Source organism: Felis catus, chromosome A3 (genome assembly GCF_018350175.1).
Source record: "Felis catus isolate Fca126 chromosome A3, F.catus_Fca126_mat1.0, whole genome shotgun sequence".
NCBI classification, from domain to species: Eukaryota; Metazoa; Chordata; class Mammalia; order Carnivora; family Felidae; genus Felis; species Felis catus.
In genome coordinates, this window is record NC_058370.1 from 63,453,496 (window position 1) to 63,481,431 (window position 27,936).

General features: G+C 38.4%; 2 protein-coding genes across 9 annotated transcripts in view; one reads left to right on the forward strand and one right to left on the reverse strand.

Moving 5' to 3' along the window:
- The window catches only part of PLEKHH2 (pleckstrin homology, MyTH4 and FERM domain containing H2), a 119,728-nt gene that overhangs the window by 16,613 nt on the left and 75,179 nt on the right, over positions 1-27,936 (forward strand). For all 8 annotated transcript variants that reach the window (XM_045054150.1, XM_011281045.4, XM_045054149.1 and 5 more), the window contains exons 3-6: positions 12,909-12,971; positions 22,566-22,715; positions 24,351-24,434; positions 25,239-25,320. In XM_045054150.1, coding sequence (XP_044910085.1) covers positions 12,909-12,971; positions 22,566-22,715; positions 24,351-24,434; positions 25,239-25,320 — 379 coding nt within the window. The remainder of the gene's footprint in view (positions 1-12,908; positions 12,972-22,565; positions 22,716-24,350; positions 24,435-25,238; positions 25,321-27,936) is intronic.
- On the reverse strand, positions 9,667-10,948 carry C1GALT1C1L (C1GALT1 specific chaperone 1 like). The gene is given in 6 exon segments (XM_019828005.2): positions 9,667-9,865; positions 9,868-10,008; positions 10,011-10,172; positions 10,175-10,224; positions 10,226-10,396; positions 10,905-10,948. Coding segments are annotated over 6 exon segments (627 nt in total). The 3' UTR covers positions 9,667-9,806.

Below are 27,936 nucleotides of genomic sequence, written 5' to 3' on the forward strand. Positions count from 1 at the left end.
CATATATGTGCTAAAACATCTAGGCAGCTTTTTAGTCCCTTAACCTTAAATGTAAGTAGGCAGCTCATGAATGACCAGACATCTAAGGAAAGCCTCTAACATGAAAGAGAACAATCAGAAAACAGAACAAAACACAACATTGTTTATGCAGGGAAAAGGAAATAAAACAGAACAAACAAAATCCTATCACTTAATATTCCCAAAGAGAAAAGATACTGCACCCCTGAAACAAGGAATATTCAAGGAATAAATAAGAACTCTTGCAAATTAAAAACATGGTAGAAGAAACAGTAAACTTAATAGGTAGGTTGGAATATAAACTTAAGGTAAATACCTGGGAAGTGGAGCAAAAAATGTTAAAAAGATGGACAACAAGAGAGAAAAGATTAGAAATTTAGAGAACTAGTCCAGCATGTCCAAGACCTGAATGATAGGAAGGCTCTGGAGTGGACAAAATCAACGAAATGAGGCATGAAAATTTTCCAGAATTGAAGGACACAAGATTCTAGATTGAAAGGTCTACCAAGTACCTAGCACAACAGATAAAAATAGTTTCTCCCAAGGACACATCATCATGAGAGTTTACTATAGACCAAAGAAAAGATTCTGCAAGCTTCCAGGTGGGGGGTAAACAGGTTATATGTGAACAATCAGGAATTAGAATGGGATTTTTAAGACATGCAAGTTCTCACATAACCTTCTTGAAGAATCTCCAGAAGGATGTGCTCCATTAAAAGGAGAAAGCAAACCAAGAGAAGAAGCCACAGGATGCAGGAAACAGGAGCCCCAGTGTGGGGAAAAGTGGAGGGACCTTCCAAAGAAGACAGCTGTGTCTTGGCAAGAGGGGAATCAGTCCAGATGAGTGCAGGTCAGAGACTCTGGAAGCAGCTTAAAGAAGATGAAATTGGTAGAAAATCAGGCATGAATGAACATCTTGAGAGATGATTTAATTTGGGATTTAGTTCAATAATTAAATTTAATAATTAAATAATTAAGTTCATAGAAAGCTAGATAAATAAAAGAACAAGACACTTAACTCTAGGGGGAAAAGCTATATAGCAGAGGAAAAAGTAACTATGGTTTATTACGTGGTTCATCCCTGGGTACCATCCACAGTCACAGTAACACTAATACTGAATAGTGAATTAAGCAAAGGTAAGATGTAAATGTGTTGGAAGAATGGGAGTGTATCTGTGTTGATGGTGAGGAGATCAACGAGCCAAATCCTCATTCTCCTTAAGGGAGTAAGTAGAAAATCACTAAACTAAAAAAAGTCAGCAAGGGGCGCCTGGGTGGCGCAGTCTGTTAAGCGTCCGACTTCAGCCAGGTCACGATCTCGCAGTCCATGAGTTCGAGCCCTGCGTCAGGCTCTGGGCTGATGGCTCGGAGCCTGGAGCCTGTTTCCGATTCTGTGTCTCCCTCTCTCTCTGCCCCTCCCCCGTTCATGCTCTGTCTCTCTCTGTCCCAAAAACAAAACAAAACAAAGCAAAAACAAACAACTTTAAAAAAAAACAACTTTAAAAAAAAACAATTAAAAAAAAAAAGTCAACAAAAAAGAAGCATGTTATTTAGATCATGAAAGTAAATATAAAGAGAATTGCCAACAGAGTGTAATTATTTTTATTAGCAAATCTTATGGAACTAGTCGGTACTTTATGTGTATTTATGGCTTTGATAAACCTAAAAACAAAAGAAAAATTAAATCAAATTGTGAAGCAAATGGACTTGTACAGTCTTTTGAGGGGAAATCTTCATAATAGAATGTTTCCATGAAATCACTATCTAAACAAAATAATTTATTTTGAGTTTTCAGGGTATATCAAAAAGAATCAAACTTTCTGGGTTATATATTTTGAGGTTAGATTCATTCAGGATCAGGATTATTACATGTCCTTGATGAATTATCCCATTTATAATTGTTGACATTTTATTGCTGATACAACTTTCGGCATTAAGATCTCTTGTCTGATTTTGATATTGCTTGTAGGTAATACTTGCTTGAAATATTTTTCTGTTCCTTTACTTTCAACCTTTTAATGTCATTTTTTCAGTATGCCCCTTTAAATATTATATAGCTAGATTTATTTCTTTATCCAAATAGTGAGATAATCTCTTTAAATATATCTGAAATAATAATAAATGCATTCTGTTTCTACACATCATGATGCTGAAGTTTTCTTTATCTCCTCCCCTTCCCTGCCTTTTTCCCCTTCTGATGCTTTGCACACTATAGATTGAATTTCTGTAAGCGGTTATCCTTAACTCTTTAAAAAGAAAGGCCAGTACACATACTTTATATTGCAATAATAGAACTTGAAACTGAATGTGGTACGGGAATAAGGAAACGTTAGGGAGTTGGTGGTAGTTACAAAAAAATAATTTCTATATAGGGTAGCATTGTGGTGGAGGGTTTGGTGAGGAGAAGGATGGGAAACCCGTAGCTGTGGGAGCTGAGCGTCAAAAATAGCAAGTACCACAACTGTTAGGATGGCCAGCACCGAGTCTTCTTTAGAGAATAGGCTTTAGAAACTGGGCATTTTCTAAAACAGAAACACCTCCTTCAATTTAAACTTTGAATTAAGCTCTTGAAATTTAGGTAATTATTCAGCTTTGACAGATCCTAGGAGTTGCTAAATGTTGTATAAAACCATTAGAAGCCATATAATGGAAAAATGTCAGGCAATCAGAAAGACTTCAATTGTCTCATCTTGTCTTAGAACTAGTAGTTTTTCCATCATTATCACAAAACTACCTTTTTGGAAAGCCTGAGGATGTGTGGGAATGGGCTGCAACAGGGTTTGCTGAATTCACATTTTGAGTAGGATGATTAATAAAACTGAAGGAGATCTTGCACTGTGGAGAATAATTCAGCTCCCAATGGCTTAGTCTGCCATGGCTTTGCAACAGTAGCAGGCTTTTTAAAATTCATAATATAGGCATGTTTTCATAAAACAAAAAAATACAGTTTTGAGATCTAGACCCAAAATGGCACTGTATCATTTCCACTGCATTCTGTGGGTCATGGCAAGTCACAAAGCATCCCAGAGTCCAAAGGAGGGACAATGGACCTCACTTCTCAATAGGAAAAGTGGCATGTGCGTATAGGGAGGAAGGAACTGGTGGTGGCCATCTTTGGTAGCTATCTAAGCCTGACTAGTTACTTTATTCATTCAGACTCTTGCATTCCTGCTTATGTCCTTGCTCCCTCCCCTACACTGCAGCTGACCTCACAAAGGTCATGAATGACCTAATTAGCATATGTTTGCATATATTATTTATCTTACAACATATTACGTACATGTATCTTTCAATATGTTACTTATATTTCATTTTTTTTGAGAGAGAAAAAGAGGGAGGGGGGCAAAGGGAGAGGCAGAGAAAGAATCTCAAGCAGGCTCCATGCTCAGCGAGGAGCCCGACATGGGGCTCATCCCATGACCCTAGGATCATGACCTGAGCCAAAATCAAGAGTCAGATGCTCAACCAATGCACTGAGCCACCCAGATGCCCCTAGTGTTTTTTACTAGAGAAGTTTTCAAACATACAAAATAAGCAGAATATTATAATGAAATCATTACCCAGCTTTAATGATTATTAACTCAATATCAGTCCTGTTTCATCATACCCTGACTCACTTCTCCTTTCTTATTTTATATTGAAGCAAATGCCAAATATATTATTTGGCAAATGCCAAATATAAAATAAAATATATTTTGAATATTTTATATTCAAAAATAGAATGTATGGTATCTATTTATATATGTATGGAAATATCCATTTATATATTTAGATAATTCTGTTTTTGGACATTTGTGGCTTTTATTTTTACCATTCAAATTATAACACTGCAATCGCTACCATATATTTTTAATTGATGAAATACTAACAGCTTTTTGACATCACTTTGACCTGTTTTCTTATTTTTATCCTCACAACTTCCTGTAAGGTAAGTAGAGCAGGTTATATTATCCTTATTTTATCAACAAGAATTTTAGAGCGCAATGTCAAACTGTTGAATAGTAGAGTGAGAATTAGAACCCAGGGGGCGCCTGGCTGGCTCAATCAATACTGCACGTGACTCTGGATCTCAGGGTTGTAAGTTCGAGCCCCACGCTGAGTGTAAAGATTACCTAAAAATAAAATCTTTTTTTTCAACGTTTATTTATTTTTGGGACAGAGAGAGACAGAGCATGAACGGGGGGAGGGGCAGAGAGAGAGGGAGACACAGATTCGGAAACAGGCTCTAGGCTCTGAGCCATCAGCCCAGAGCCCGACGCGGGGCTCGAACTCCCGGACCGCGAGATCGTGACCTGGCTGAAGTCGGACGCTTAACCGACTGCGCCACCCAGGCGCCCCTACTTAAAAATAAAATCTTAAAAGAATTAGAACCCAGATCTCTTGAATCTACTTTGTTCACTTCACTTGCTAACTTATTCATAAAAGTAATACATGTGTATGATAGAAATATACTGCTATATAAATAACCCTTGAACACCCATTAAGTATTAGATACATGCTGGACACTTTCCTGTTAAATATTGTGAGATAAAGGTTACTGCTTTTACAGATAAGGAATGGAGGCTCAGAGAAGTTAATGACTTACTCATCATTACATAGCTCATAAGCAGTGGAATTGTTTCTAATTTAGGTCTTCTTGCCTCCAACTTCAGTGCTCTTTCCACTTTTCCCTACATTAATATTTCAGGGGCTGCCCCTTTTTTTTCCAAGTTATTTTATTTTTTGAGAGAGAGCAGGGGACGGGCAGAGAGAGAGGGAGAGAGAGAATCCCAAGAAGGCTCTGCACTCTAAGCACAGAGCCCAATGTGGAGCTCAAACCCATGAACCGTGAGATTATGACCTGAGCTGAAATCAAGAGTCTGATGCTTAACTGAATTAAGCAACTTAAGTTAGTGGCTTAACCAAGCCACCCTGTTGCTCCAAGGGCTACCTTTTTTTTTTTTTTTTTGAGAGAGAGACAGAGCATGAATGGGAAGGGGCACAGAGAGACAGAGACACAGAATCCGAAGCAGGCTCCAGTCTCTGAGCTGTCAGCACAGAGCCGGACATGGGGCTTGAACCCACAAGCCTTGAGATGGTGACCTGAGCCAAAGTCAGTCACTTAACCAACTGAGCTACCCAGGCACCCCAAGGGCTACTTTTTTTTTTTTAAATTAAAAAAACCTAAAAATGACTCTTTGAATAGGTGCTTTTAATTAACTTGTATTCGAAGTCATACACATATAATTTTCATTGCCAGCACATTTAGCCTCTTCATTTATAACCTTACATCCCAAGTTTTGTAAAATAGTGTGTGTGTTGTGTGATGCCTTTTATAGTGGAAAGTATAAAAATCTTTTTTTTTGGTAAGGTTATTTATTGCTTGCTACTGAGCTTTTAGAGTTTTACTGTATGGCTGGTATGTGCAACATGTGCCATATCCTCTATGGCTGGTATAGAGGATATAAAGGGTCCTCACACGTGAAGTCCGTCTTTAAGCAACTTTAGTTGGGAAAATAGTACAAGGTAGAGAGTCAATGCCATAGGAGCAGAAGAAAAGTTATTTGGCAGCAGTAACCACACTATCCTTCATATATGCATAGTGCTTTACAGATGTAATTTTATTTAATAATCTATAATATACTGAATACCTACTGTGTATAAAGACCTGTATTAGGGTATATAACAGTGAGGCAAAGAGAGAAGGCTTCTGCCCTGTTAACACTAGAAACCCAACTTCAGAAAGAGAAATTTGACCAGATATCTCTATAGTCCTTGCCTTAATTTGCTTTGCTATAACAAAATACTACAGACTATATAGCTTATTAACAACAGACATTTATCCTAGTTCTGGAGGCTGGAGATCTGAGGTCGGGGTATAGCTAGGTCAGGTGAGAGCTCTCTTCCCTCAGAGGTTGCAGACTTCTCATTGTATCCTCACATGGTGGAAACGGCTAGGGAACATTCTGGGATCTCTCTGATAAGGATAAGGGCACTAATCCCATTCACGAGGGTCCCACCCTTGTGACCTCATCACCTCTCAAAGACCTCACCTCCTAACACCACCACAGTGGGTGTTAGGATTCCAACATGTGAATTCTGGGGGGAGACACAAACATTCAGATCATAGTATTCCATACTTGGCCCCTCAGATTCATGTCCTTCTCTCAAACAAAATACATTCATTCCCTCCCGACAGCCCTAAAAGTCTTAATAGCTCTTCCAGCATCCACTTACAAGTCTATAAAGTGCAGAGTCTCATCTAAATCATGTATGGGTGAGACTCAAGGTATGATTTATTCTGAGGAAATCCCTTCCAGCTGTGAACGTGTGAAACCAAACGAGTTATGTGTTTCTGAAATACAATGGTGGGACAGACATAAGATAGATATTTTCATTCCAAGAAGAAGAAATAGGAGAGAAAGAAGGGACAACAGGTTCCAAGCAAGTTTAAAACCCCACAAGGCAACTAACATTATATCCTAAGACTTGAGAATAATCTTGAGATGTTCAACCCTCTGGGATAGAGGTCTTAGCTTCTGGATCAGCTGGGGGTGAGGGATCTCACCTTCTAGACCCTGAGGGGCATTTGCAGCCCAGTGGCTTTGCAGGGCAGCTCTCATGGGTTGCAGTTGCACACTGATGGTTCTACCAGTCTGGGGTCCAAGGGGTGGCCCCACCCCCATGGCCTTGATTGGGAATTGCCCTGGTTGGGGTTCTCTGGTGGCCTTGCCCTTGAAGTGGCCCTGTGCTTGGGTTGTACGCTCGCAGCTCTGGGCAGTTTCATCCTTCCAAATCTAGGTGGAGGTAGCCATGCTCCCAGTGGCTCTGCTGGGCAGGGGTCAGCCCCCCATGGCTTGGGAAACAGCACTTTGGTTTGGTTGGAAGTTGTGTGGCCTGCTGAAACCCAGGAAATGCCCCACCGCAAGTTTGTGAAATTGAAGGGGCAGCTCTGATGATTTCTGAATTGCATTTAGGGTTCTTCCTCCTTGCCTTGAAGAATTGCCTGATGTCATAGCCATAGCTCTAAGATCCCATCCTGTAAAATCCAAGTCCAACAGCCAGCCTCATTCCTTCCTCTTCAGTTCACATGGACTTTTCCTTCTTCAGTCGCTACCTAACTTTTTGGTTCAAACCCATACTGACCCCTTAATCAAAAGGTGGTTTGGTCACACCCTGTCCTCTCTTGAACAGACTTTCCCATTTCTTTCAATATGGAAATGCTGAAAAGTATCCAGATTTTTAGGTTCTATTTCCTCTTTGATCAACTATCTTTAAATCATTTCTCTTGTCGCATTTTACTATAAGCATTCAAGAAGAATTTGGCCACTCCTTCAACAGTTGGCTTAGAAATATTTCCTCAGTCAAATATCCAGTTTCATCACTCACAAATTCTACCTTCCACAAAACCCCAAGACAAGAATCCAATTCAGCAAAGCCCTTTGCTGCTTTATAGCAAGGATCACCTTTCCTCTTGTCTCCATTAACATGTTCTTTATTTCCATCTGAGACCTCGTCAGAATGGCCTTTACCATCCATCATATTTCTACTAATACTCTGTTCACAACCACTCAGGGATTCTCTAAGAAGACTGAAGCTTTCTCTACAGCTTTCCTTTTTGCCTTCTGAGTTCTCACTGGAATTGCTTTAAATGCAATTTAAATGGTCTGTTCGTGGCAATGTAGGTTTTTGTACCATGCACCTCAAAATTCTTCCAGCTTCTACCAATTACCCAATTCCAAACTCACTTCCACATTTTTAGTTATTTGTTAACAGCAGCACTCCACTCTCGGGACCAATTTCTGTCTTGGTCTGTTCATGCTACTGTAACAAAATACGACAGACCGCATAGCTTATGAACAATAGAAATTTATTTCTCACAATTCTGGAGGCTGGAAGTCTGAGATCGGGGTGCCAGCAATGCCAGGTTAGGGCCCTCTTCTGGGATTTAGACTTCTTGTATTTTCACCTGGCGGAAGAGGCTGGGGAGCTCTGTGAGATCTCCATTATAAAAGTACTAATCCCATTTGCTAGAGTCCCACCCTCACATTGGGCGTTAGGATTCCAAGGTGAATTTGGGGGAAACACAAACATTCAGACCATAGCAATCCTTTTAGGAAAGTATTCAGTCCTTTTTTTTCTCTCTCTCTCTCTCTCTCTCTCTCTCAAGACTTCCATTTTTTGGAGCAGTTTAGGGTTCACAAAAAAAATTGGGTGGTGCAGAAATCTCCCATATATTCCCTGCCCCCACACCTGCATAACCTCTCTCATTATCAACATCCCCCACCAGACTGGTACCTTTGTTAAAATTGATGAATCTACATTTACACATTATAATAACCCAAAGTTCGTACATTCCATGGATTTGGACAAATGTCTAATGACATGTATCCATCACTAGGGTATCATACAGAGTATTTTCACTGCCCTGAAAAGCTCTTGTGCCCTGTTTATTCATCCCCCACCTCAGTTGCATCCTTTTTAGATTGGCTTCTTTCGTTGAATAATATGCATTTAAGTTTCCTCCATGTCTGCTCATGGCTTCATAGCTCATTTCCTTTTAGTGTTAAATAATGTCATTGTCTGGGTGTACCGTGGTTTATTTGTCCGTTCACCTACTGAAGGACATCTTGATTGCTTCCAAGTTTTAGCAGTTATGAGTAAAGCTGATGTGAACATCTGTATGCACGTTTTTGTGTTGACATAAGTTTTCAAGTCCTTTGGATAAATACCAAGAAGTGCGATTGCTAGATCATATGGTAAGGGTATGTTTAAGAGTATGGTAAGAGTTTTGTGAGAAACTGCCAAATTGTCTTCCAAAGTGGCTATACCCTTTTGCATTCCCGTGAGCAATGAATGAGAGTCCCTGTTTCTCCACATCCTCAGCTCCACATCCACTAGCATTTGGTGTTGTGAGTGTTCTGGATTTTGGCCACTTGAACAGGTATGTCAGTAATTTTTTTTTTTTTTTCCCGCTAGCAAAATTTTACAGATCAGCAACTTGTTTGTGGGTTTTCCTGGCAACCTCAGCAATATTCAAAATTGAGCTTAAGTCTCCATGAGTGCAAAATTGTCCTTAAAAATATAATGTAGTTACACTGTAGAGGCGATGATTGTCAGCCCACTGCCAGTAGTGGAAGAATGTAGTGTTGGCGTGTACCTGCCAGTTGGTTTTTTTGTTTGTTTTGGTTTGTTTTGGTTTAAAGAATATCCTAGACTGGAGAGAGTGCTTGTCCAGCTGCTTCTATGCAGTGCCATAGTCTATAACAGTAACTCAATAGAATGCTTTTAGACAACAGTACTTGCTTATTAAATTTTGAAATATTTTCACAAAAATTAAAGATGATATGGGGTCCAGAGAATGCACTTAGGAAATATCTATTTATTACCCAAATACTTGAAACCTTTTCTAGAAGTTAGATCCCTGCAATAAATGGTCTTTGAAATGCTGCTCTGGGGACAGGCAGTTAAATTAATACATATGGTGACAATGGAATGTTTTACACTTTTGTTATCCAATAGAAATATAATCTGAGACACATATGTAATTTAAAATTCTCTATTAAACAAATTAATAAAATGAAAAAGAATTTTATATTTTATTTAGTGCAACATATTAAAATATTATTTCAATGTGAGTCAACATATAAAATTACTGGGATAGCTTATACTTTTTGTATTGGTTTTCAAATACTATGTGTATTATTGAATTAAGTGTGTATTTTACACTTACACATCTCAGTTCACGCTTCAAGTGAATCCACATTTTAAGTGCTTTTGGACAGCACAATGCTATTATTCCCCAGCCGTCAGTCACTTTCTGAACCGTTTGGAGGCAAGAAGACCAGTGTGCTGTTGAAATAATGAATGCCCTGATCCAGTGCATACCGTACATCATCACTATCATCTTTTTGGGTGTCAGTCCCTTAAAAGTAATAGCCATATCTGAACAGCAGCCTTGTACCACTTCCTGAGGATTATTACACATGGTCTCTTGAATAAGATGTGCATTGGTTTTGTATTAAATACAACTCTTCCTTCAGAATCCTCTGCATTTTCTGCAAGAATTCCAGCTTATTTAAGGCCAGCTGCCAGCTGCATATCTTCAGATAACTCCCAAATGACACTTCAATCTGCACACTTCTCAGACTTACTGAAGAGGCTGTCTTTCAGATTCTATACTTGACAATTTCTCCTTCCACGGTCATGTATCGGAGCTTGCCAAGTTATAGTGTGGCCCAGATAGAAAGGTTGTGATAAAGCCCCGGTACACAGAAAACACGCTGAATTGTCAAAGACAGCAAATGTAGTGGGACGTGTAGGCAAGGACCAGTTGTAGTTGTCGCTGTGCTTTCCAAAGACATATTTGTAAGTTGTCCTCATCTGTATCCACAGGTCACTTTTTAAAAGATTTATTTATTTATTTATTTATTTATTTATTTATTTATTTATTTTGAGAAAAAGAGAGAGAGTGCGAGCAGAGGAGGGGCAGAGAGAGAGGGAAAGAGAGAATCTTAAGCACGCTCCACGCTGCCAGCATGAAGCCCAAGGAGGGGGAGAGGGGGACTTGATCCCACAAACCCACATCATGACCTGCGCTGAAATCAAGAGTCCATCACTTAACCCACCGAGCCACCCAGGCGCCCCTCCTCCACATGTCACTTTTAAAAATATTAAACAACCTAACAATCTATCATTTTTAGGACTGTAGGGCTCTGCTTTGTCAGTGTTTGGCCCAAGTCTCTTTCAATAATGCTCATCTTGGATTGTCCAAGGCTGATACAGTCAACACGGATACTATTATTAATATCCACGCGTTGCACTTGTGAAATATTTAAGAAATCTTTTCTTTTTGGGGGGGCGAAGGTAATGGTGATCAGGGTCTTTACCTCTGTGTTGAATGTTACCTGGCCACATAGTTGTCAAACACAGTAAATGCTCCCAGCAGCATACTGGTTTAAAAACAAACAAAAAAAGACACACCCTTGTAAGGGTTAAATTGTAGTGTAGGGCTAACGCTTAGCTTGAAAAATAACAGCTTTGTGTTGACCCTGAAGGTTAAGAGATAACAGCCTTGCTTTGCTCTTGTAAACTACGCCTCATACTCTTGTAAATTAGGCTTCACCAATTAAGGAAACAAAAGTTCAAAGAAAAGAGCATCAGAGGCAGGGTCACGGAGATCCACTGGTTGCAACTTAGAGGCAGAAAGTCTAAAATAAACACCTCATTAGGCAACTGTTTCTAACTCATCTGGAAACTGTTTCTTTGTTCTGTTCCCAGGTGATGATAAAACGATGTGATCGGTTATAAAAACTCTGTACCCCGGCTGTTCGAGGCCGCACTCTTATCAAGAGTGTTGGTCCCGATCGGTCGGCCTTGCCTCTCATTGTAATAAACTTTGTTGTGACTGTCACTGGTGCCCATAGCATTCTGTTACAGGAGTCGTGTGGATGCAACACCTGGACCCGGTCCCTGCAGCCCACCCAGTCTGAGGCTAGGGTTGCCCTCCAGGCTGGGACACTCTAGCCATGAGAAGCCACTTCTCTGTGGTTCTGAGAAGTGGGTGGGGCTGGAGCTAGGCGTCAGCTGTTGGGGCGGGACCGGGGTGCAGGGGTTTGAGGTGCGCTGGAAGTTCTGGAACACCAAGCAACAATGAAACTGAGATTGAGCAAATATCGAGGGACAGACAGCTATAATGTTGACCATATTTCAGCACTCAGAAGAAAAGAATTTAAAATTGAGTTTTATGTCACAGTTGTGTATTCACTACCTAGTACCCATTTCTTATGTTAGTTTGCACTGGGTCCTTTTTAAGGCTTTTCTTTATTTTACTTATAGTAGTCATTTGAGTAATTTACTTTAAATCTCCAAGCTTCCCCCCCCCCCTTTTTTTTAATTGAAATTTTAGTTAACATACAGTGCATATTGGTTTTGGAGTAGAATTCGGTGATTCATCACTTACCTAGACACCCAGTGCTCATCCCAACAAGTGCCCTAGTTAGTATCCACCACCCATTTGGCCTATCTCCCACTCACCTCCCCTCCAGCAACCCTCAGTTTGTTTTCTGTCGTTAAGAGTCTCTTGCAATTTGTTGAATCTCTGAACTTTTTATTTTCTACAGAACTTTAAAAAAAATACGGAGATTTTTTTTTTTGATTCTTTGTGCTCTACACTTTGGTGGATGTGCGTGTGTGTGCTAACATGAGTCTCTTCTGTACTCTACAATGTATGAGAATTAAAACTAGCTAGAGTTTTTTGGGGGTGCCCTAGGTGGCTCAGTCAGTTAAGCATCTGACTCTTGGTTTCAGTTCGGGTCATGATCTCAGCTTCATGAGTTCAAGCTCTGCATCTGGCTTGTGCTGGCAGTGCAGAGCCTGCTTGGGATTATCTCTCTCTCCCTTTCTCTCTGCCTGTCCCCTGCTCGTGCTATCTCTGTCTCTCTCAAAATAAACAAATTAATTAAAAAAAAAAAAACAGTTTCTACTTAAACATGCCACCTACAGAGCTTGTGAGAATATACCACTTTCTGATATCATTGTGACTTTTCGATCAACAAATCAAATACGATATTTGAGGTCTCACTATTCTCTTAGATTTAAATTACTGTTCTTAATATGTGTTGACCAGTAATTCATAAGTCAATGAAGAAAATCCTATGGATGAGCACTCATGCAGCATAGATTGCATTGTACTAAAAGTATGAAACATTTGGTATGTTATTTGGTTAATTTTTAAATGTTTAAATATGCACTGAAAGAGGCCTCAATGTGATCAATTGTATGTCATTCATATGCATTAAGCTACTTTAAATATTCTTAAAAGAATTTTATGACATTGCAAGATTTTTTAAGTCCCTTTCAAAAGAGAAATACGAATTTTTAGATTTTCTCTGTTTTTCCTCACTTTACAGATGCAACAGCTTGAGAGACAAGTTATTGATGCTGAGCGTCAAGCAGAAAAATCTTTCCAACAGGTAGGGTATAATTCTAGTTAAATTTTTCTCTCTCTACCAGTATAAACCTTGTTTTGCCCAAAACAGTCCTCAAAATAGTCTTTAACCCTTCTCTACATCTCATCTCTTTGACTGTTCTGTGAGCTGGATCCAGAGAGAAAAAGGAGAGTCTAACGTTATTTTGTCCCTTAACAGAGTTCCAAAGGATAAAAATGCGTCCATTAGGAAGTCTTCTTTCCCGGAGAAACCAAATATGACTTTCAAGGCAGTCGTAACCATAATGAGGTTTTAAATATAAATATGTTCATAGCAGTTTCTTTGATAGAAATAAAGAGTTGGAAATAATATGAATGCCATATTACAAGAGACTGAACAAGTGAACTGTATTCATTCCATGAAATAGTAAACAACCATTACAAATAATTATTACAGGGGCACCTGGGTGTCTCAGCCGGTTAAGCATCTGACTCTTGATCTCAGCTCAGGTCATGATCTCACAGTTTGTGGGTTCAAGCCCCACATCAGGCTCTGCGCTGATGGCATGAAGCCTGCTTGGGATTCTCTCTCTTCTTCTCTCTGCCCCTCCCCTATGTGTGTGTGTGCACACGCGCTCTCCCTCTCAAAATAAATAAACACTAAAAAATAATTATTACAAAAGACATACTAATATAGAAAAATGCTTAGAGTTATATTAGGAAAATATGAACACAAATTTTTACTTAGTATGTTAATAGGTATTTGGGAGAAAAGTCAAACCTTTGATAAGTCACTTAGTCCTGTCTTGGCCTTGCTAACATTAAAATGAGTGTTTTCAGTGAGCTCACCAAGTGAGCCTTAAAGTTTGTCTAATGAGTCTCAATCCATAGCTTCACATTTTATGAAAAGATCCTTGTCAGGTTCAGGCAAGTCAGGATTTTCAAAATTATTATTTTTTTCTAGGAAGTATATATTTAATTTCTTATACATGTTCTAAATTTGTCACGTTTCTTCCCAAACGTAAGTACTACCAAATCTTGTTTTCACCTAAAAGACTTAATCTTGTATAGTAGATTGATTTAGTGGCCTGATAAATTTCTAAATAAACCCAGTCTAACCTAACCCTTGATTTTCTTTAATTAGTTATACTCAGGGGCGCCTGGGTGGTTCAGTCATTTGGCCATCTGACTCTTGATTTTGGCTCAGGTCATGATCTCACAGTTTGTGAGTTCAAGCTCCACATTGGGCTCCGCAGTGTGGAGCCTGCTTGGGATTCTCTCTCTCACTCTCTCCCTGGCCCTTTGTCTCTCTGTCTCTCAAAATAAATAAATTTTTAAAAATACTTACACTTAAAAGAAATTCCTAAAATTTTACTATGACAAATTTCAACCAGTGCAAGAGTAGAGAAAATAGTATAATGAACCCCCATCACCAGCTTTAACAATTAGTCAACTCAAGGCGAATCTATACCTCCATCCACTTTATTCTTCTCCACCCCCACACCAAGTTATTTTGAAACAAATTCTAGACATCATATTATTTCACCCATGAGTATATCAGCAACTAATCTAAAAATAAAGACTTAAAATCACAAGTATAGTACCATCATCACACCAGTAATTATTTAAAACCTCAAATTTAGGTATTGGTAGAAGTATGAGTAGTAATGGTAAGGATTGATGCTGTGCTTGGTTTTTTATATCGTTTAGCTGGTAAGACCGAATGGTAATATCTCCACTTATAGCTATAAAAATCCAATAGTTACCAGTAAACTCATAAAAGGTCACTTACATTCTATATTTATGTCACTGTCTGTCATTCTGTACTAAATGTCTTCGTCTTTTTCTATTGTAGGCTCTGTATGTACATGTACCTGTTTAGCCCGACACCCTACAGCACGCATTTGGCAGTTTGTCTACTTCTCTCTCTTGTCTTTCTCTTTATCTCCGTTTCTGACTTTGGCCTTTCTCGGTGACATCTCTCTCTACCTGTATATCCACGCTTGTCTCTCTGTCTGTTCTTCCCTATCTTTCCCTTCCCTTTCTTTCCTTTAACACCTCATAGTATAGGAAAAATAGAAGGAAACTGAGGATGGTTTTGTCTTGCCTTTTCTTAAATTAAAATTCTTAATTCATATGTGCAGCATAATTGTTTAGCTCTGAAAATTTAAGTATTTTTATTTGTGATTTTTGGGGTTTTCTTCTATGATTCACTAGATCTTAAGAGCAAAAAAAAAAAAAAAAAAAAAGAATCCTCATTCCCAATTTACGGGAAGCAAGCCATGGCTGTTTGTAACCATTAGGGCCCAATCACTGATCTTCATAAACTAACAGGAAGGATTTCTTTTTTTTTTTTTTTTTTTTTTTTTTTTTTCAACATTTATTTATTTTTGGGACAGAGAGAGACAGAGCATGAACGGGGGAGGGGCAGAGAGAGAGGGAGACACAGAATCGGAAACAAGCTCCAGGCTGTGAGCCATCAGCCCAGAGCCCGACGCGGGGCTCGAACTCACGGACTGCGAGATCGTGACCTGCCTGACCTGGCTGAAGTCGGACGCTTAACCGACTGCGCCACCCAGGCGCCCCAGGAATTTCTTATTTGAAGTTGTCCTTTGAGGATATCACGTATAAAGTTATTTAATTCTGTGTGCTACATTTTACAGCAAAAAGACACTGTGATTGGCTAAATGGCCTTAAATCAAACCTCTCCTCCTGTAAAGAGTGAGAATTGCAAATCTCCCAAAATTTCTATGTAATTTAGCAAAATCGGTAGGTATCTGTATACTTATATTACACTATATATTATTGTATATTATACATATTATACATTGTATGTTATACATTATATAAATTACATATTATACATTCTGCACATCATACATTATACATCATATTACATACATAATGATTCTAAAAGTTTATAGGAAATACAAACAGAGAGCAAATAAATCTCATGCACTGATTATATTACCTTTCTTTCTCAAGACTAAGTAAATGTTATTAATGTAGAGTAACTGAATCCTTTGCTATCTTTAACAGTTTCCATAGGACTGTGCCCTATCTGCTGTTTATGTTGCTTAAATTCAGCTTGTCCTTTGTCATTTAGTGAGATCCTAAGACTTAAACTGTATTTATGTTAACCAAAAAGGAACATTTCACTGCTAAAAGCAGTAGTCGGCTAAACCAGCTCAACTCTGCACCTTAGTGTTGTTCATTTTCCCTCTTGTTTTTAATGACTGGCATTACTTTACCTGTGCAACCCTTAAATAAGTTGGCTATAGAAAAGAAATCATACATTTTTCCAAGAGAAATCTTGGCAATCTTTATTCTTAATACTGTAGCACCTTTTCATTGTAGTTGTTTAAAGTTTTGAAAGCAGAATGTGTAAATCTCATTGTACTTGTATTTCTGGGAGATGGATAAACAGCAAATTGCACATGTGGGAGATACTGATACAGAGGATTCATTCTCAAGTATATGATTAGGTGTATATTCCAATCTATTACACCAGTTTATGCTAACCAAAAAGGGGCACATAATTTCCCCTATAGAAATTTGTGTTGTCATTCTGTCCTTCTGGCCTCAGTTCCTTGCCTGTGTTTGATGCAGACCTGGTAGGACCTGGATTTTAAAGTTCCCTCTTGGGGCTCCTGGGTGGCTCATTCAGTTAAGCATCTGACTTTAACTCAGGTCACGATCTCATGGTTTGTGAGTTCGAGTCCTACATCAGGCTGTCAGCTCAGAGCACACTTTGGATCCTCTGGCTCCTTCTCTCTATGCCCCTCCGCTGCTCATATGTATGCACGCGTGCACTCTCTCTCTCTCTCTCAAAAATAAACATAAAAACATTTTTTTAAAGTTCCCGCTGACCATTCTAATATGCGGGCTAATACGTCTTTCTGTGAAGTTGGTTCTTAATAAATGATTACTACTCATTCACGCTAATCTATGGGACCTTATAATGATTTGCTTCATTATGTGGAAACATACTTTATCCAGTGCTATTCCTTTTCACCTTCCGTGAGAATGGTTCTGGCCTCACTGCATAAATTCTAAAGCACTATCTCCAAAATAATTGTGTTTAAAATGTGATTGGGGGGCACCCAATTGGCTGAATGTCCAACTTTGGTTCATGATCTCATGGTTCACTGCTGTCAGCTTGTCCGCGCAGAGCCTGCTTCGGATCCTCTGTCCCCCTCTCTCTGCCCCTCTCCCACTTGTGCTCCCCCTTCCAAAAAGATATGATTAGAATAATTGTTTAATTTGCAGTAAATTTTGAATAACTGGTAAACAGTCTGGGATTCAAAATGCCCTTATAATTCCTTTCTTCATTCTATGTTGGAATGATCAGGTATTTTTGTCATGCCATTGCAACATATATATATAGAAAGAGAAACTTTCCACCTCCACTCAAAAATACAGTCACATCTTAATTATCTGTAGTGGGGTAGGGAGGGATGAAGTTAGAACAGGGAAGAAGAAAAGAGTAGCGTAGGTAATTACAACAGGAACAATATTTGCAGCTCCTGCTTTCTTCAGGGTGGGCAGGAAAATGAAAAACAGCATTAGGAGTCGTGTCAGTGTACCCAATACTACCCTCAAGGTTTGACGATTCACCAGAAGGACTCACAGAACCCAGAAAAGTCGTTATACTCATGGTTATGATTTATTACAGTGAAAGGATATAGAGTAAAATCAGCAAAGGAAAAATACACGTAGAGCAGAGTCCAGGAGAAACCAGGTATGAGTTTCCAGTTGTCCTCTCCCAGTGGAGTTACACAGGGGTGCACTTGATTCCCGTCAATGATATGTGACAACGTACAAAGCATTGCCAACCAGGGAAGCTCACCTGAGCCTTGGTATCCAGAATTTTTATTGCCCTGGCGGTGGGGATGGGGTGGTGGTGGTGGTGTCAGTCTTGTAGACATGGAATGCATGCAAGACTGACCTTAGCTACTCAGAATCCGTCCCTGCACAATGTAGCCCAGGACCCTGGGTTAGTGGGGGGGGTGGGGGGGGGAAGGTATTCACCTTAAATCACATTGTTGACATAAAATATCTGGTGTGGTCCAATATCTCAGGTATGTAGAGTCTTATCAGGCAGGATATTACCAGGTCTCCGAGGTTATTTTTTCCAGGAGCTAATCAAGGACCAGTTCTTTTTTGGGAATGTGCAAGGTTTGAGTACCCCAAGTCTGCTGAGTTAACCCTTTACCGCAAAATAGCTCAGGGACCTCAGAAGAAATAAAGGCTTTGGGATAATGGCTGAGGAATGTGCTGAGATGTGTGGCTGCAACCAGAGGCTCTCCTGGAAGAAAAGGAGAAAGGTAGCCTAAAGTGCAAAGCATTCTTCACCAGAGGATATCCACATATAAGTAATTGCAAGAGTTTCTTTAGCGAACAATTTGAATTTGCAGATGTTTGTTATTGGCCAATCTCTGAGTAGTTAAAATTCTTACATGGTTCAGGTTAAATGAATAGAAAAAGAACTGGGCTATTTTCTGTGTACTTGTAGTGAGTTATTTTTAAAGGCTGCTTGGTTTTTCTGTAGTCCTCTTATCTTTTCTGAAGACCTATTATTCATACTAATTACCAAGGAAGGTTAGTAAATCCTGAAGAACTTGATCCTAACAAGACCACTTGGCACGTCAGTTGCCTGTAACTACTTTGTGATCCTTCTCCCTAAGAGGTTTTGCCATTTTTGTCAGTATTTTTCTTGCTTAGAGAAGTTCTGTTTATCTAAAAGTAATGGTTGCATTAAACAGTTGCACATTGGGCGCCTGGGTGGCGCAGTCGGTTAAGTGTCCGACTTCAGCCAGGTCACGATCTCGCAGTCCATGAGTTCGAGCCCCGCATCAGGCTCTGGGCAGATGGCTCAGAGCCTGGAGCCTGTTTCCGATTCTGTGTCTCCCTCTCTCTCTGCCCCTCCCCCGTTCATGCTCTGTCTCTCTCTGTCCCAAAAATAAATAAACGTTGAAAAAAAAAAAATTTAAACAGTTGCACATGGCAAAGATTCATCTAAGGAGCTCTAACTGTAGCATTCATTCATACAATGAGAACACTTTTCAAACTGGACATATTTTTCAGGGGATAAGAGCATTCCCAAATCATAGTTTTCTAGGACTGTAGACCTTTCCTAAGCAATAATAGGACAATTTTATTTTTATTTATTAAAATTTTTTTTCAATGTTTGTTTATTTTTAAGAGACAGAGAGAGACAGAGCATGAGTTGGGGAGGGGCAGAGAGAGAGGGAGACAGAATCCAAAGCAGGCTCCAGGCTCTGAACTGTCAGCACAGAGCCCGATGTGGGGCTTGAACTCAGGAACTGCGAGATCTTGACCTGAGCTGAAGTCGGACACCTAACCAACTGAGCCACACAGGCACGTCTTATTTTTATTATTTTAAGTTTATTTTTATTTATTTTGAGAGAGACTGAGACAGAGCGAGTGGGGGAGGGTCAGAAAGAGAAGAAACAGAGAATCCCAAGCACGTTCCCTGCTGCCAGCACAGAGCCCAATGTGGGACTTGAACTCACGAAACTGCAAGATCATGACCTGAGCCAAAACCAAGAGCCGGTTGTTCAACCGACCGAGCCACCCAGGCACCCCAATATTAGGGCAATTTTATGTGGCAGTCCAATGTTTGTAGGGTAGCTTGCTCCAACTTAATAAAAGGAGACTATAGGTATAGATCTGGTGATAGTTATTTATATTCTTGTTCAGAATCTTCAACTTTTCTTGAGGTTTGTAGGAGCAGAACAATTTCTTCCCTTCTAGTTTCTTTGCCTTGTCTAATAATTAAATTGACATAAGACAGATTAACAGGAGTAAAACAAGTTTAAATTCATACATATGGGAGCTTCCTAAAAATATGAGACTCCAAAGAAGTGACCAAAGCAGGCAACTTTTATACCTTTTAGACAGGAAGGCAATCCATTTATGAAGAATTGACAAGACAAGGGGGTTTGGGCTTAGAGTAGTAAATTAGTGAAGAAGTAACAAGGTTTGTTTATACAGCCTTCTCAGGCCTTATATTCCCTATCTCTGGTGATAAGGATGCCTTCTTCCCTCCTGGTAGAGGAGGGGGACATTTCCTACTTTCAGGGGGACAAAGGAGCATCAGAGTGTTTTTATACCAGCTGTTTCTCGGGTAACTTTAATTCAAAATAATCCAGATGCCAAAGTAGCATATTTTGGCGAGCCAATTCTGCCCCCTGTCAGGTTTATCATCTATTCCTCTGTCCCTGAACTACCATTTGCACTTGGTCTCTGCTCTTCTCTGCTTCGACAGCTGTCGAGCTCCCTGTGTGGAACTGGCTGTGCCATCTTAAGAATGTTTCTTCGTATTTACTATCCAGCCCATGTCCTCCTCTGGCTTTTTCATGATAACATCTCTGATGTGGACCTTTGTCCTTGACCTTTTGGTCTGCTCTTCTTGCAGAAAGCCTGCTGTATTACGTTAAAAATATAAATCTTAAGGTAACTTAAAATTATCACTTGGATAGTGGAATACAGGTTTTGTCTCCTATTTTGTGTTTTTATTTTTTTAATGTTTATTTCTTTACTTTGAGAGAAAGAGGGAGCATGCAAGCAGGGGAAGGGCAGAGAGAAAGAATCCCAAGCCGACTCCGCGCTGTCTGTGCAGAGCCCGACTTGGGGCTCGAACTCAATGACTGTGAGATCATGACCTGTGCCAAAATCAACAGTCGGATGCTTAACTGACTGAGCTACCCAGGTGCCCCTCTTTTATTTTTTAAATCTACTTTTATTTTTATAGTTTTCAGATATCTGGGTGGTATTTAAGTAGGACACATTTGGCATTACAGTTGAATTTACAATTCTGCAGTGAACCCACAGATGAAACCTTGTATTCATGGTTAAAAACAAAACAAAAATAATCTTAACACCCTCCTTCTAGAAGCCCTCATTAGTCAAGTATTTTTGAACGTTAAGTGGATTCATCATGATCTTTCAGATGTGTTTTTAATAGTTTAAGATTTTTTCATCTAAATTATCATTGTTAATTTCTCAAATGCTTTTGCATATTTTTCTTCTTTGCCTCCTGCAATCTAAACAAAAATTACAAAAATTACATTCTTACCTATTCTTAGGACATGGAATAAAAGTCTTAATCTACAGTGCTCAGTACTTTATTTTCTTTCTTACTATCATTAATATCTCACACATTCCTTCTAAGATTTCATATGCCCAGATGTGTTTTGCAACAGATCCAAGCAGAAATCAGTGCCTCTTAGATATTAAAATTAAGGCTTAACTCAACCCTGGGTCACACACCAGTCTCTTTGTCTTGCTGTATTTTTTCCCATTGCCTTTATCGCCTTGTATAACGTACTGTATGATTTTTACATTTTATTATATTTGTGATCTGTCTTATCCACTAGAATGTAATTTCTATGCAGAGATTTTATTCACTGATATCTTCCCAGGGCCCGGCACTTGGCTGCTATCCACTGAATGTTAAATGAATGAATCAATAAACCCTCACTGAATGTACTCTCCTACCTGTATCTTGATTCTCATAGTTTTTTTAATTTTTTGTGATTCCATCATTTGAAGCTTTCAAGTTCTTTTATTTTCCTTTTCCTTTCCATCATGTATGTGTTTCTTTTTCACCTAAGTTCAGTTTGTTTTCCCCAAATGTGCTATTATACAAGGTCATCCAATCTGATCGTCTCTCACTACTCACCTTCTTTATATTCCTGCTTCACTTAAAATTTGAAAAATTGAAGGCTGCAAACTTTCTGATTCCATACTCACATGAAATGCCTTGAATATTGTCATTGTTCTAGTAAACATGTACATTACTTTAGATGATAGCAATATTCTGAGACTCTCTTATGTGCCCTTGTGTACCTCAAAGGTAACACCACTTGGTAAAATGGTCTTCAGACTTTATAATTATTAAATATATTAAACCGTGCTGTTCAATATTTTGTTTTATGATGATACCTTTTAGGAATCTATTTAATGTTAACATAAAAATTTCATGCATAATACCCTACGACCCAACAATTGGACTACTAGGCATTTATCCACGGGATACAGGTGTGCTGTTTTGAAGGGACACATGCACCCCAATGTTTTTTTATAGCAACACTATCAACAATAGCCAAAGTATGGAAAGAGCCCAAATGTCCATCGATGGATGAATGGATAAAGAAGATGTGGTATATATATATACAATGGAGTATTACTTGGCAATCAAAAAGAATGAAATCTTGCCATTTGCAACTACATGGATGGAACTAGAGGGTATTATGCTAAGTGAGATGAGTCAGTCAGAGAAAGACAAAAATCATATGACTTCACTCATAGGAGGACTTTAAGACACAGAACAGATGAACATAAGGGAAGGGAAGCAAAAATAATATAAAAACAGGGAGGGGGACAAAACAGAAGAGACTCATAAATATGGAGAACAAACTCCGTATGGAGTGGAGGGGCTGTGGGAGGGGGGATGGGCTAAATGGGTAGGGGCACTAAGGAATCTACTCCTGAAATCATTGTTTCGCTATATGCTAATTTGGATGTAAATTTTAAAAAATAAAAAATAAAATTAAAAAAATATATATCTAAAAAATTAAATGCATAACATTAATTTTCTATCCTCTAAATTTAGGTACAAGTTATGGAAGAGAAATTAAAAGCAGCTAATATTCAAACCAGTGAATCAGAGACAAGGTTGTATAAAAAGTGTCAAGATCTGGAGACCCTAATACAGGAAAAAGATGACATTATTCAAAACTTGGAATTGCAACTTGAGGAACAGGTTGGGAAGAATTTGATCATTACAGTCTAAATACATGCATTTTAAATGCATTCTTACAGAGGTTAAAGAAAGAGAGAGCCCAAACTTCTGAATTTGGGTCAGAAATCTCATTTATTTGGTCAACTCATGGAGTCTAATCACATTTGTTGGTGAAAGGTACAAGTAAAATGGCATTCTCTTTAAGTCTGGGTGATTCCAAGGCCATATCTAACACTTTTTGGATGTGACTGTGCTCCTTAACATTCAAACTTTAGACTTTTAACTTGAAAACACTTGGTTAGCAGCAGGCATTTCTGTCTGTGAAATGTTTGAAATAGATGTTTGCCTTAACATTTTTAGGGTGTTGGAAATATTTATGGAACATTGTATTTTAAATGTATGTTTGATGCTAATCCTTCTGTTTAAAAATGTGCATACTGTTTTAAACCACTTTATTGAGATTAAGTATAGTTTCTAGTTTATTTTAAAATTTTATTAAGAAAAAAAATTGCATTGGGGCGCCTGGGTGGCTCAGTCGGTTAAGCATCCGACTTCAGCTCAGGTCATGATCTCATGGTCCGTGAGTTCGAGCCCCGCGTCGGCCTCTGGGCTGATGGCTCAGAGCCTGGAGCCTGCTTCCGATTCTGTGTCTCCCTCTCTCTCTGCCCCTCCCCTATTCATGCTCTGTCTCTCTCTGTCTCAAAAATAAATAAAGGTTAAAAAAAATTTTTTTTTTTTTTAAAAAGAAAAACAATTGCAATGACATAATTTGTTTAGGGGCACCTGGGTGGCTCAGTTGGTTAAGCGCCCGACTCTTGATTTTGGCTCAGGTCATGATCCCAGGGTCATGGGATCAAGCCCCATGACAGCCTCCTCAGTGAGCATGGAGCCTGCTTAAGATTCTCTCTCTCCCCCTGCTTCTCCTCACCCCCTCTAAAAGATAAAAAATAAAGGGTTATTTGCTAAATCATCATTTAGCATCATTTAAATATGGCCACTATGAAATTATTAAGTACTTTAAATTGTTTTTTATCTTAACCGTTTATTTTCATTTCTCTGGGAATCATTACTTGTTTAGCTCAGTGGTTTTTAACTTTCACCACGTCCCACCTCCCACCCACTGTGATTTATATGACAGTCATATTCTTGTAATTTTATGACCATAACCAGATTTTAAGGTTGGTAAATGTGAGCTAGAGTTTTTTTCTTTCAATTTTTTTCTGGGTCTTTTAAAACTGTATTAAAAAAAAACAAATAAAAACTTGCATTTGAGGGGAAAACAAACCATGCTCCAGGGGAGATTCTAATTTCCCTCTCCCTAGCCTGGTTGACTGCTATCCCACTGTTATAAACCCTAGACCATTTACAGAAATTGTTTATTTTACTGATAAATTCAGTGGATGGATTTCAATATATGATCTTTCAGAGAAAGCAGTTGTTAAAACTAATAATATTTGCATATGCCTTTGTGTTTGTTATTATATCTGCTGGACAATTGTTTTATTTTTTACTCTATTTGAAGTATTTTACTGTATATTGAAGGTCAATGTGTTAACTTGGTAACAGGTTTTAAGTGAATTTGTCTATCATATTTACGATGTAAAATTTCCAGATCACTGAGCCTATGTTTGAACTAAACTGCTAATGTTATTTCAGAAACAAATAAGGATACAAGAAGCTAAAATAATAGAAGAGAAAGCAGCTAAGATCAAAGAATGGGTAACACTTAAATTAAATGAGGTATTTATTGCTATATCTTGCCTTTTCTTTACCTTTTACTTCTTTTGAATAGATAAGTCATCAGAATATCTGATCATTCTGAATGAAACAAAATTCTGATCAGTTGGTGGTGCTACTGTCTTTTGGTAAACGTGAGACAGGTAGCTTTTATTTTTATGTCCAATGTATTTCTAAAATTAAAAATATTGATAGGCTTGTAGTAAACAGCTTAAGTAGCCCCATTCTAACTAGTTGATTTTAGTTCTAATTAGTTAATTTTAAATAGTTATAGAACATATGTGTGTATATCATAAAATTAATGTGTTCAGTATCATCTTGAGAAGAATGTATTAGTTTATATGGCACATTAAATGCTGAAATAATTTGGTTTAAAATAATTTTACAGTGGGAAAGGCATGGGGGTGAAAATATTTGAAACTCTCAGCTTTAGGGGCACCTGGGTGGCTCAGTCAGTTGAGCATCTGTCTCTTGATTTTGGCTCAGGTCATGATCTCAGGGTCGTGGGATTGAGCCCCTTGTTGGACTGCTGATCACGGAGCCTGCTTGAGATGTTCTGCCCCTGTCTCCTGCTTGCGCTCTCTAAAAAAAAAAAAAAAAAAAGTCACAGTTCTGGAAAAAATAAATATAAAGCCATGATTATCTAGGTTGATAACTATGCTGATAAATTCATCTGATATTTTCTCATCATTTCTTTCGTATTTTGCTTACATGTAATTAGGTAGTAACATTTTAAAAATTCGTAATTTATTAGTACATTTTAGAAATGTTATTTCTGTGTAAAAGAATACAATTATGTCCTTTCAGCTGGAAGTAGAGAATCAGAATCTTCGTTTGATCAACCAAAGTCAAACTGAAGAGATAAGAACAATACAGTCAAAACTACAAGGTATGAGTATTTTGACTAAGATAGCTTAGTTTGGGTTTATTAGGCTATATGGAATTTTACTGTTGAGCACTTAAAATAGCACTAGCACAACCAAATAATTGAATTTTACGTTTTATTTAATTTGAGTGGATTTTAATTTAAATAGCCAACATGTCCATACCAGCACAGCTAGCCAATTGGAGATAACCCAACAGGGGTAATATTAATTTGAATGTTTAATTTCAGGTGTGTTTGCTTAAAAAACATCAGTTATTTTATTTTCTGTTTTCACTTGCATTGCAGTGATATTCAATAGTGATTGAAATTCTTATAGCCTGAATATTTTGAGCAACATTTTATAATAAGAATAATAAACTCTTTGCATTTTTTAATGCTTTGGGTTACTTTCTTCCTTTTCAACTCAAAAGCCTAAAGATGGGTGGTAGAGTTAGAGATAGAGATTTACTTAGTATGCTATTTTGGTGATCACCACTCAAGTGCACATTGAGCTGAAGACAAGATGAATCCACAGGGTTATTAGACCCTGGGCTAGTCTAGTTGTTTTCAAACTTATTTAGTAACAGAACCCTTTTCAAAACAGTATTTTTTTATCAAGATATAAAACAGTGAAAGCAGTGTTAGGTGATGGGTCCATAGTTTTGCAGACTCGCTTTACTCATGCCTCACCTTTTTTTTTTTTTTTTAAATTTTTGTTTAATTTATTTTTTTAATTTACATTCAAGTTAGTTAGCATATAGTGCAATAATGATTTCAGGAGTAGATTCTTTAATGCCCCTTACCCATTTAGCCCTTCCCCCTCCCACAACCCCTCTAGTAACCCTCTGTTTGTTCTCCATATTTAAGACTCTCTTATATATTCGTCCCCATCCCTGTTTTTATATTATTTTTGCTTCCCTTCCCTTATGTTCATCTGTTTTGTATCCTAAAGTCCTCATATGAGTGAAGTCATATAATATTTGTCTTTCTCTGACTAATTTCGCTTAGCATAACACCTTCTAGTTCCACCATATAGTTGCAAATGGCAAGATTTCAATCTTTTTGATTGCTGGGTAATACTTCATTGTGTATATATACCACATCTTCTTTATCCATTCATCCATCAGTGGACATTTGGGCTCTTTCCATACTTTGGCTATTGTTGACAGCGCTGCTATAAACATTGGGGTGCATGTGTCCCTTCAAAACAGCACACCTGTTTCCCTTGGATAAATACCTAGTAGTGCAATTGCTGGGTCATATGGTAGTTCTATTCTTAATTTTTTGAGGAACCTCCATCCTGTTTTCCAGAGTGGCTGTACCAGTTTACATTCCCACCAGCAGTGCAAAAGAGATCTTCTTTCTCCGCATCCTCACCAACATCTGTTGTTGCCTGAGTTGTTAATGTTAGCCATTCTGACAGGTGTGAGGTGCCATCTCATTGTGGTTTTGATTTGTATTTCCCTGATGATGAGTGATGTTGAGCATTTTATCATGTGTTGATTGGCCATCTGGATGTCATCTTTGGAGAAGTGTCTATTCATGTCTTTTGCCCATTTCTTCACTGGATTATTTGTTTTTTTGGGTGTGGAGTTTGTGAAGTTCTTTATAGATTTGGGATACTAACCCTTTATCTGATATGTCGTTAGCAAACATCTTCTCCCATTCTGTCGGTTGCCTTTTAGTTCTGCTGATTGTTTCCTTCACTGTGCAGAAGCTTTTATTTTGATGAGGTCCCAGTAGTTTATTTTTGCTTTTGTTTCCCTTACCTCTGGAGATGGAGATGTGTGGAGTAAGAAGTTTCTGAGGCCAAGATCAAAGAGGTTTTTGCCTGCTTTCTCCTCGAGGATTTTGATGGCTTCCTGTCTTACATTTAGGTCTTTCATCCATTTTGAGTTTATTTTTGTGTATGGTTTAAGAAAGTGGTCTAGGTTCATTTTTCTGCATGTCGCTGTCCAGTTTTCCCAGCAGCACTTGCTGAGGAGACTGTCTTTTTTCCATTGGATACTCTTTCCTGCTTTGTCAAAGATTAGTTGGCCATATGTTTGTGGATCCATTTCTGGGTTCTCTATTCTGTTCCATTGATTTGAGTGTCTGTTTTTGTGCCAGTACCATACTGTCTTGATGATTACAGCTTTCTGATACAGCTTGAAGTCCGTACTCATGCCTCTTCTTTCACCCACTATGACATTTCCACAAAGCCCTGGGATTTCACAGAATTCATTGGAAAAATACTGGCATTGTAGAGGTGCATGGGCTTTGAAGTCAACTTTAACGCCCTACAATTTCATAACTGTGTTACATTTCTGGATTTTTTTTTTTTTTTTACATCAGTAAAATGGTAATGGTAATAGCGCCTTCCTGGTTCCACGAGAGGTTGTCGATTTTAAGACCTATGAAATTGTTTTGTCTAATGCATGTTAATACTTATGGCTCTCATTTTGTAAGGGAAAAAGCTCCTGTTTTCCTTTTCCTTCAATGCATCTGACACCAGATGTGTGCAAGTTTTTCCCACACAAAGCAATTCTCCGGTTCCCAGAAGACACAAACTGGGTGTCCTACAAATTTAACTCAATTCTGATATTATCTACTTAAAATTAGCATCAGATCTTACAGCTTAAAGGCTTGTTCCCACAAAAC